Genomic DNA, 12,017 nt, shown 5'->3' with positions numbered 1-12,017 from the left:
TAGGGTTCCTGCAAATTAACTCATACTTTCGACAAGTCCGAAAAAATTAACGTTCTTGTTCGAAGAAATTTTCTAGCGAGTCTTATACTCGTTTATCTTACCAACCAACCTTGTGGAGATGAAGAGAGTTAATGAAGATTGAAGAAGATGAAGATTGAAGATTTCTGTTTTGTTCTGTACCTTTTTCTTTGTATTTCTCCAATCGTAAAATTCGTACTATGTACTGCCTTTACGATTGCGGGAGGGTATTAGGAGATTGGGCCTATACTAGGCCCAACTACCATTAGGGTTTGTCATTAGGGTTAGGGTTTTCCATTAAGTTGGGAGGTATTATAAATACCTCACCATATCGATGTAAAAGATCATCAATCAATAATACATTCTCCCTTATTATCGTCTCCCCTCTATAATCTTAACACCATGTGCAACCGCACAGCCCGCATGAGCCCATAGACGGCCCTGACCCGAGGAATATAGCAATGTTAAAACTCATGAGGGAGAGCTTTACCGTCCTAGCAATCATATCTAGCTCGAATCAGGACTAAACCATACAGTATACTTGGAAAAATTTATGACGATGAAACCTGATTGAGCTGTTTAACCAGAACTGTCATGCATTAATCAATCAATTATTAGCATATTCTGGTATTAGTTATCAGCAAATGACTGTATTGATATAATATCTGCTTTTTATGAAGGGATCTTTGCGTTGACACTCAGACAAAAAGATATCGTTTGTCTTACTCGATGAATAGGGCCAATTGATCACATGCACTACATTTTCACGTACAGCCCATAATATATCGTCTCGTCTAAGATTAACCCCATTTTAGGCCCTACGTACGTAACAACTTGTACAAAATCCTTCCTATATATAGGGTCGTAAATGCATGTTAATATAGTACACACAACTCGAATTAAATCAAAACATAATAATAATAATAATAATAACTAATATTTTTAAAGATGATGATCCCTATCTTCATCTTTTCCCTCCTCATTACCCTCTCTAGTGCTAGCGTGTCCGACTTTTGTGTCGCTGACACAAACCAAGCCGACACCCCATCCGGCTACCCATGCAAACCCGCATCCAAAGTCACTGTTAATGACTTTGTCTACTCCGGCCTAGGCAAAGCTGGAAATACCTCAAACATCATCAATGCGGCTGTGACTCCCGCATTTGATGCCCAATTCCCAGGCCTGAACGGCCTAGGAATCTCCATGGCCAGGCTCGACATAGCCACTGGGGGAGTCGTGCCAATGCACACCCACCCCGGGGGTAGCGAAGTCCTCATCGTTATCCAAGGGACCATCTGTGCTGGATTCATATCTTCGGCTAATGGAGTGTACTTCAAGACACTTAACAAAGGTGATATCATGGTTTTCCCACAAGGGCTTCTTCATTTCCAGATTAATTCAGGTAAATCGACTGCTCTTGCTTTTGTCGGGTTTAGCAGCCAAAGCCCTGGACTTCAGATCCTTGATTTTGCTCTCTTTGCTAACTCATTGCCTTCTGAGTTGGTTGAGAAGACAACTTTCTTGGATGATGCTACTGTGAAGAAGCTCAAGGGTGTTCTTGGTGGTACAAACTAGTTTATTCTACCTTTAATCATTTAGTTAAATCGGATTTGTGTGTTTTTTGTTCATGTTATTTTCAATTTATAGAGAATGAACTAGGGAAATGGTGTTGAACGGAAATCAGAGAGATTTTCCTAGTCAAGAAAAAAAGTACTCGTATTATGTAATGTCTGTTTTGATTAATTTCATTTCGTTGTTAATTCCAATAAAAAAATTGTTTTATAGGTTTTTTTCATCAAACTCTGCATGAAAAATGAGATGGCACTGTCAGAGAACACTTAATTTGAGTACCATCCAAGACATATTTATAAATCACTTAATAATTTTAATTATTCTCGTTTAACTTTGAAATTTCAGACTTAGTAATACTGAAGAATAATTTAAGACATCCCCTTTACTACTAAGAGAATAAAATTCTCTTAGTTTTCCCTCAAATCCTTCTATCTAAATAAAGAAACAAGTGAAACTTTCTTTTTTTAAACTATTATCTTTTAATTAAAATATAATCTTATAATCCCTATACTAAACTAAAAGAATAAGGATTGCTAAAATTTTCCCGCTCAGTTTGGCCCCTATTGAAAATATTCTTTTATTGATTGACACGCAATTAATAAAGAGGCAATTAGGAAATAAAAAATCTTTGTACGTACATAAAATAATTGTACACAATTAATAGAGACGCGAAAGATTGCTTAACTTTTCCCTCCCATATTTAATAAAATCTTTTAACACACAATTGATTGACACAAATGGGCCTATACCGAAAAAATCTTTTAATCAACTTCCTATTTAATAAAGCATTCACACCATCAATCTTCCCATAAAAACTGAAAATAAATAAAAAAATATATTAATGTAAAATTTCCCCGCTCAGTTTTGCCCCTATTGAAAATATTCTTTTATTGATTGACATGCAATTAATAAAGAGGCAATTAGGAAATAAAAAATCTGTGTACGTACATAAAATATTTATACAAAATTAATAGAGACGCGAAAGATTGCTCAACTTTTTCCTCCCATATTTAATAAAATCTTTAACACACAATTGATTGACACAAATGGGCCTATACCGAACAAATCTTTTAATTAACTTCCTATTTAATAAAGCATTCACACCGTCAATCTTCCCATAAAACCTGAAAATAAATAAAAAAATATATTAATGTAAAATACGAAATAAAAAAGATAACATACTGATATTTTAATATTAAAACCACAAGATTAAGCACAAGACAAAAACAAAAGATAACATACTGATATTTTAAAAAGATTAAGCATCTCCCTAACATATTTTAAAAAAATATTTTATAATTTCATATTTTAAAATAGAAACAAAAAGAAAAAATAAGCATTATATACCGAACAAATCTTTTAATCAACAAAATTATAATACTACTATATAACTTTATTGGGGTATATCCAAAAAAAAAAAATGGTTCCATAATAACATATTATAGTAATCAATCCTCTTACCCCCCTATAATCCTATTAATTATAACTAAAACTAAAAGATTAAGTCTATAAAATTTTCCGATCAATTCAATAACAAAATAGTGACTATATATTAGATTATATTATTCCATAATAGTCAGCTATTATTTTTTTAATAATAAAAATAGGTTCACAAAAAATAATTTAATCTAAAAATCCTTTGAATAGTAAACTTTTTTTTTAATAATATTACTAACATTATAAGCAGTACATTTCAACATTCTATTATGAGTACAACTCATTTATGTAAACATTTTAAATTTATACGACCTCTATATATTCAACCCTCAAAAGTACCGTGTTTTAGCACGGGATCTCAACTAGTTAAACTTTAATCTTATAACTAAATTGAAAATTGTGATTTTTTCATCAAAATAAAATAAAATTGATGTTAAACTATAAATTATAAGTTGGTAAATTTTTCATTAAATGTAATAATTGAACTTTAGAGAATAACTTGACATATGCTTACTATTAACGTTATGACAAAAACAAAAATTATTAAAATAATTGGAGAAAATTTATAAAATTGAAATCCTTAATTTTTTTTAAAAACAATATCTAGATTTCATAAAAATACACCTTTCATAACTTTAGTTTTTCATTATAAATAACACCCTAGAAAATAAATATTCCATATATACCGCGCATTGCGCGAGATCTATACTAGTTTGGTATAAGGGTGGTATAAATTTATTTTTTAATAAAGTCTCTGCCATTTTATAAGACTTTTAAGCTTATTACAGTATATTTTTTGTATAAAATAATAAAAGATAAAAAATTAATGAACTATTTGTACATCAATTATTTTTTCTTAAGTACTTAATTTTTTTCCTTTTTTTTATATAAAACATAATTTATAGAACTGGAGGATTGTCTCTTTTAAGATATAACACATATTAAGTCCACAATAAACAACAAACACTAGCGACTTAAAGGTTGAGACATTAATACCTCACAATTAGACCTGTCAAAACTCGACCCGACCCGAAAACCCGAACCGCCCGACCTGTTTTTTAGGGTTACAGACCCGGTTTTTTGACCCGCGATACGTTTGACCCGAACCCGAAATGGCCGGTTATTTTAGGGTCGAGACCCGACCCGAACGGGTCGACCCGTTGGGTCAAAGGTAAATCAAGAATTTTATTAAAATATTAATATTTATATGTTATATTTGAAAAAATAGTTAAAAAAATATTTTTTTATTACTTAAAATTACAAAAACAACTAAAAAGTTAATTTTATATAACTTTTATAATATTTAATAATAAAATAATTATTAAAAAAGCTTTATTTTAATAATTATGTCAATATAATTAATGTAAACGTTGAATATGATTAAAATATTAATTTTAAATATGTTTTACATTTTTAAAAAATATTTTTTTTAATTAAAAAATCGTTTAAAAAAGACGTTTGAAATTATTTTTTGACCCGTATTCTGACCCTAACCCAACGATACGATATTTTAATTAAAATTAAAATATTAATTTTAAATATGTCAATATAATATTTAATGTCTGTTTTGATTAATTTCATTTCCTTGTTAATTCCAATAAAAAAAAATTGTTTTATAGATTCTCTTTAATCAAAGTTGCATGAAAAATGAGATCCCGTCACCAGATGACACTTAATTTAAGTACCATCCAGGACGTATTTATAAATTACTTAATAATTCTAATTATTTTCGTTTAGCTTTCAAACTTCAGACTTATACTGAAGGGAAATTTAAGACATTTGGTCTAAAATAATTTTTTATTAAATTGTCTTCCATTTTATAAGACATTTATGCATATAATATTTTTGTATAAAATAATAAAAAATAAAAGTTGAATTAGCTAATTATTTTTTTTTGAAACCCAATAGGGGTAAATTCATTAAGAGGAACCAAGAAAATATTGAGCTACCGCCGACAACTGATCAATCCAAACAGTTTTACCAACTACACTCGGTGACACATGCGCAAGAGCATGAACAACCTCATTGTTTACTTTACTAGTAAAGAACCAAACTACAAAATGAAAAGAGGAACAAATACGTAAAATGTCATCTAGCACTAAGAAGAACGTGCTTCAACCAGTCTTCCTCGCCTTAAGAGCATCAACAACTTGCGAGCAATCGCTTTCCACAATGATCGAATAAGGCCCCGCTCTAATTAGCTAATTATTAGTCGTACATACATCAATTTTTTTCCTCTAAGTACTTAAGTTATTTTTTTTTTCTAAAAAACATCATTTATAGAATTGAAGAATGTCTATTTTAAGATATAACACATATTAATTCCACAATAAACAACAAACACTAGTGACTCAATGGTTGAGACATTAATACCTTACAAATTACAATGAAGGTCGACTCGGGTTCAAAATTTCAAATCTCCAAAGAAAAATATGATTCAACTTGTCGCTGACTCGAAGCTACCAATTGCATCTGCAGCCATTATAAGTACAATGTCATTAACAGAAAAGCCGCTACCAATTGCATCTGCAACCTTCTTAGCTGATCTCTTCTCAAAGACATGCAATTTTCAAATGAGGTGAAACCTTTAATTGTTCGCTACACTCAATAAGGATGTTGATATAAGGACCACAAGGGGGACTTCTCCTTCAACAAAACATTAACAGGGTTAATAAATTCGAGACAATGACAAAATTACTCGAGGATTAACACGCAAAACGCAATCCTTCCCAAATAGCAACCACCTCAAAAATAAAGGGGTTTCGGGCAGACAACCGGACTGACCAGCCCCACACCACAAGATTTTTTGCAATTAGATCAAAATGAGCGCCTATTTTATTTTAGGGTTATTCTACGTAGTAACCCTGTGTTTTTTAAAATTCTAGCTGGTAACCCTTCGTTTTTCAACCACCCACATGGTAACCCTGAACTTATTAAAAACAGTTCTCCATGACCCTAAACTTTTATTCCGTTAAAATGTTCCGTTAGTTTGCATGTTTATTAGAGTTGGCCTTGTTTGTTGGATTTCAAATATGCTTAAATTGCAAAGTAACTGTTGTCTTCTCAACTCAATTAAATAAATAAACCCCAAATTTTCCTAACAAATAATCATATTATAAGTATTGTAAGAGTATAATTCATAATCTTTTTATTATTATCATTATTATTATCATTATTTTTAGTGCTTAACAAAGAATATTAAAGTAGTAAATATACCGAAACACATCTTACCTTTGTACTTTAATTAGATTGGACTATAATTAGATTGGAGTATAATTGTTAATATTAATATTATTATTATATTTATAAAAAAAAAAACAAAGGTGACATGTGCATGTTTCGGTATACTTAATACTTTAATATTCTTGTTAAGCAAAAAAATGATGATAATAATAATAATGATAATAAAAATATTATGAATTATACTTTTATCACACCTAGAATATGATTATTTGTTAGGAAAATTTGGGGTTTATTTATGTAATTGAGTTGAGAAGACCACAATTACTTGGTCATTTAAGCATTTGATGTCTTAAAAACAACCCAAGTCCAATAAACATGCAAACTAACGGAGCATTTTAATGGAATAGAAGTTGAGGGTCACAAATAGGTTTTTTTGATAAGTTCAGGGTTACCATGTTGGTGGTGGAAAACGAAGGGTTACCAGGTAGAATTCAAAAAAACACAGGGTTACCATGTAGAAAAACCCTTTATTTTATAAATATTTTGAATTTTATCCAACAACAACATCAGAGTCTTAATTCCAAAATGATTGGGGTCGGCTAACATATATCATCCTTTAGAACCGTCCATGGGTGAACGCACACCCCAAAATGCGAAAATATAGAAAAGGAAAATTGAGAAACAAAAGGGGAGTGAAACATAGTACAAAAGTCAAGGTAAACTTATAGGTTTTCAAATCGAAGTCCAGATTTCTTTTATAAAAACTTAGAATTTAAATCGAGAATAAAAATTAAAACGATTTTAAAAATCGAAGTAAAACGTAAGGGCTGGAATATTTTAAAAGTGAACCAAGTATTATATAAGAAAGTTGTTGGTAAAAAAGTGTAATAAATCCGAAAAGAACAAATAAATTTTTAAAAATAAAAAAAAACACTAAATATTTCAAATAACTTCAAATACTAAAAATCAACATGTATTATTTCCCTCCATTGTACCCTATCCATCACCATTTCCTTATCAAGACCGAGAAATCTCATATCGTGCTCTATCACTCTCAGACATGTCTGTTTTGATATCCCTCTACTCCTAACAACCTTTTCTGTTCCCCAGATCTCCAGCCTCATAACTGGTGCGTCCATTATGTGCTTGACTCATCAATTCTAATAGAAGATATTACGGTATATTAACAATATACCATAATCGGAATAATATTAGTATTATAGAATAAGATTTATTATGCTACTACAATTGGATGATATGATTATTATCGTCAGATCTTTGGAGTAGTATAATTGCGATATCATTATAATTGTTTCAAACACGAACGAATTATCAATAAGAATCCTTTTTATGAATTCGCCTCTTCTCAATTCTATTATGGGTATCAGAGCCTCACACTCTTGAGGCCTAAATACACGATATTTCGCCGCCTGTCGGTGGGCATATGATATACAACACCCACCGGTGGGATTTCGCTACTAATTTCAGTTTACTCGTACTTTCATCTTAAAAAAAAAGGACGATTGAATAGTTTTGGTTCGTGGCTAAACAAATTGAATTGACCAATGGTGGCTTTCAACTTTAGCAAATCTATCATTTTGACTTATATACACCGTAATGGTGTTGCTTTGATCTGAATTACACCCAGATGGTGTTTTTCAATGGCCGCTTTTATCATCTGATGAGATGGTACTCCGACGTTTGGACTGCATTCATCATGTGATGATTGGTGAAGTGGGGCGTTATAATTATTGGCGATTTACGCGAAACTCGGTATGATGAGTCCTATACGCATCGACTGCTGAGTTACGCACCGACATTTATCAAGTTCGAAAAGATGCGACGTTCTTGACAATGAAATTTCAACGATTTAGTGGGTTCGAAAAGCGACGACGTTCCCGCCCAACGAAGCCGATTCGATAAGCGTGGCGTTCCTCTTAAAGATCGAAGGTTTAAGAAAAATGGGCTTATTGGTCTTTGTTTACCTTGCAAACCCATGGAAATTTAGACAAATTACCATGGGTTTGAGGGGGATGATAGAAGATATTACGGTATATTAACGATATACCGTAATCGAATTAATATTAGTATTATAGAATAAGATTTATTATGCTACTAAAATTAGAAGATATGATTATTATCTTCAAATCTTTGGAGTAGTATAAATGCGATATCATTGTAATTGTTTCAGACACGAACGAATTATTAATAACAATCCTTTTTATGAATTCTCCCCTTCCGAATTCTATTAACACTCACCGATTTCGCCTTATTCTCTTTTTTTGTGTAAAACATAAATAACAGTTCCAAAAAAAATCGAACAGAATAAATGTTTCTTGATTATCAAACTTGTAAAAATTGATTTAGAGTAGATAATTATTTCTCTTTAAACATGCAATGGCAAAGATGATCAGTATACAATTAATGCAACAAATTGTTAGTAATGTTAAGATTAACATGTTCAACATAAGTAGTCCAACTTCTGCGTAAAATGCGACTCTCTAAAAATGACTAGTTTGTCCCACCAAAGAGACCCTTGAGTTTCTTAACCTCAGCATCATCCAACAAAGTTACTTTAAACGATGTGAAACCAGAGAATGATGAAGAAATATTATTTATTTACTTTAGCATACAACCCAACATACATATATACATGAAAGAAGATCCTATCATATCTTTAACTAAGGAAACAAACTCCTACAAATAAGGCTAAACGATATACATATTCTAATTGTTATTATATGTCGATATCATTACTAGAATTACAATATTTACTATATCGAATAATATCTTCCGATATTATTCTCATACTCCCCCTCAAGTTGGGGCACTTGGCAAGCCTAGTCTCAACTTGCGTTGTAGATGATCGAATGCTTCACTTCCGAGTGCTTTCGTGAACAAGTCCGCCACTTGTTCTTTACTGCAAACGTAGAACATATTAATTGTGTTGGTGACTAGATGTTGTCGAACAAAATGATAATCAATTTCTATATGCTTTGTTCGATCATGAAATACCCGGTTTTTGGCGATATGGATCATCGCTTGATTATCACAAAACAAGGCCATGGGTTTTGAATGAAAAATTCCCAATGATGCAAGAAATGCCTTCAACTAAATAAGATCACTCGTAGCCGCTGCCATGGCTTGATACTCGGCCTCTGCTGTTGACTTAGCAACCGTCACTTGCTTCTTTGCTCTCCACGATAGGGGACTGTCCTGGCGAGATACAGTACCCACTTAGAGACCATCTTGTCAACGGACACTTTGCCTAATCCGAGTCACAATACCCTCGTAACTGTAGGTCCGAGTCTTTGCTTAGGATGTGTGGACAGCGGGGGGCCCACGGGGGCGTTTGGGAGGAAGAGAACAAGCGTTTGCATTTTTGTTGGAGTCGCCACCAATTTTTATGGGAAATTGGAACCGTTCGAATACCTCGTGTCATGTCTAGACACAAAGTAAAGACATGAACACTAAGCAATCGTTACCCTTAGCATTCTATGTCTAGAATGACTCTCGTGGATGCCAATGAACACGGGTGCTCACAGAGATCTGGAGTAAGGGGTGAGGGTACGTATTAGGAAGCTCTTTTGATCGAACACCTAATCCCGCCCGCCTCGATAGCGGCCTCTACTAATGATTAGGGAAATTATCTATACTCGATATATTGTCGATTATATGCATGCAATGCAACATCCAAGTTTTAATCCTAGCATGTGAGAATTAACTAAGTCGGTTGACAATTAGTTTAACATACAATTGGGTCAAAGTAGGATTTAATGTTCAATTACATGTGAAAACATACAAGTAATACAAGAAATATGACAAATACAATAAAGAAAATTGCAATAAAGAAAATTACAATAATTACAATGGATTAGGCGATTTATGTCGAAAATACTTTTAAAACGGATAATTTGAGAAAACGAATAAAAGAATAAATCAACGATCAAATCAGAAGGTGATAATACGAGTAATAGTTAATTATAAGTAAGCTAAATAATTGAGTCAAGGCAAAAAACGGAGTTCAGGGACATAATTCAACCCGGAACAGGCGCAGCAGAGCTGCGTCTCTTGGAATAGGCGCAGGAGTTGCTGCGTCTGTTCCTGACCTGAATTCTGGCTGTGAAGCCGGAATTGCGTGTTGTTAATACTCGTTGGTAAATTTAATGATTGATTAAATTATTTACTCGGATGAAAGTGATTAATAGGTTAATTACATGTGACTAAGGGTCATAAAACAATAAAACATGGATAAGACGGAATTAAGACGGATTAATTACATGGATGAACGATTGATTAGTGACATGAGTGAATGAAATAAACAAGACAAGATAAATTAACGACGAACACGACGATAGACAGATGAGAATATATCAAAGGGTCGAATTACAGAAACTCAATATGAACAAATTGAATCTCTACAACCCGGATTGAAATTAATGACGAAAACCCGCAAATATGAGATTATTAGGGATTTAAGTCGGATTTATGACGAATTAAACATATTAAAGATGATAATTAATATACATGTGAGGTTATTATGCTATTGTATCAAAGAATTGACGAAAACAAACGAAAACAAAACAAATAAACGAATTACAGAGGACGGAGGAAGAAGAAAAGAAGCAGGAACTGCGGCAGCCTCACGAAGAGACGCAGCAGGTACTACGCTCCTTTGAAGAGGCGCAGCAGTTGCTGCGTCTTTTCTCGACGTCTGTCTACTAGAAATCCGTAAAAAGAGGTTTTAAACAAGGCTTTAGAAATCGGTTTTAAGGAGGTATTTTCGACATAAACCTTACATTAGTGATACAAAAAGGTAAATACAATAATAAAAGAGAGAATTTACACCCTCTGACTTACATGTTGACGAAACGAGAAAGACTAAGATATCGATTAGTGATGCTCGACGCGAATGTAAAGAAAGTGCCCTCGTGAGAGGAAAACGATTAGATTAATTAAGTTGATTATGGTGGAGTTGGTCAAATTGGTCGGTCATGCAAACGAGGCTGGTACTCAGAAGGATCCGAGCTTACGTGGTCGAAAGTTCAAGCACGTAGACGCCAAAAAGTAAGAACAAAGGTCTAGAATGCAAAGGGAGAAGAGAAGGGCGGACACTCGCTTGAGAAATATGAGGAGCGAAGGCTCCTATTTATACTAATCACGTGAAGGAATTAGGGTTTCGGAGACTCTTTGGAAGTGAATCTCGGAAAGATATGAAAAAGATACGAGAAATATGCGAGAGAAGGACTGGGAAGAGGCGGTTAGATCACTGCGTCTCTTGGAAGAGGCGCAGCACCTGCTGCATCTGTTCCAAAGTGGTTTCCTCCTGCGGAAGAAAGATTTCCGTGTTTAAGTTATGGTAGGACGGAATAATTTGGTTTTCCTTAATATTTTATGCGAATATTACGGGAAATTGCTTGCCAAAGGATAAATATTGTGAAATATTTATAAAATATGGAATAGAAATATCCGGAACATTCCAGAACATTCTGACTCGGGATTTAACGGTTATCAGAAAATGAAGACGGTTTTAGGCCCGGACTCCAAATGTACTCTAATTACTGTCAAAACGACCGTATCGGCACGTAGATGACAACTAAGAGGTAGACATTAGTATTTGAGCAATCACTTGACGATAAACTTACGAACTGTCACAAATCGTTCCGCGTAGCAAACATGCGGCCCAATCATCACCGGGTGGTTTGCGAGAGGTGCAGAAATGAGGTATCTATAGAGCCCCCACTTTGACTGAGGCTTGGACAAGGCAAAAGTCAAAGTATAGCCATCAGGTCAATCAAAGATTACAA

At 33.2% G+C, this 12,017-nt stretch overlaps 1 protein-coding gene across 1 annotated transcript; it reads left to right on the top strand.

The window, feature by feature from the left end:
• Positions 1 to 885: 885 nt before the first annotated feature.
• Positions 886 to 1,802, top strand: LOC141592518 (germin-like protein subfamily 3 member 3). The gene has a single exon (XM_074413224.1). The coding sequence runs from the start codon at positions 967 to 969 to the stop codon at positions 1,591 to 1,593; it is 627 nt and encodes a 208-aa protein (XP_074269325.1). The 5' UTR covers positions 886 to 966; the 3' UTR covers positions 1,594 to 1,802.
• Positions 1,803 to 12,017: the final 10,215 nt, after the last annotated feature.

Source organism: Silene latifolia, chromosome 7 (assembly GCF_048544455.1).
Source record: "Silene latifolia isolate original U9 population chromosome 7, ASM4854445v1, whole genome shotgun sequence".
NCBI lineage: Eukaryota > Viridiplantae > Streptophyta > Magnoliopsida > Caryophyllales > Caryophyllaceae > Silene > Silene latifolia.
Note: the sequence above shows the minus strand (reverse complement) of the source record. Positions and strands in the feature narration are given on the sequence as shown.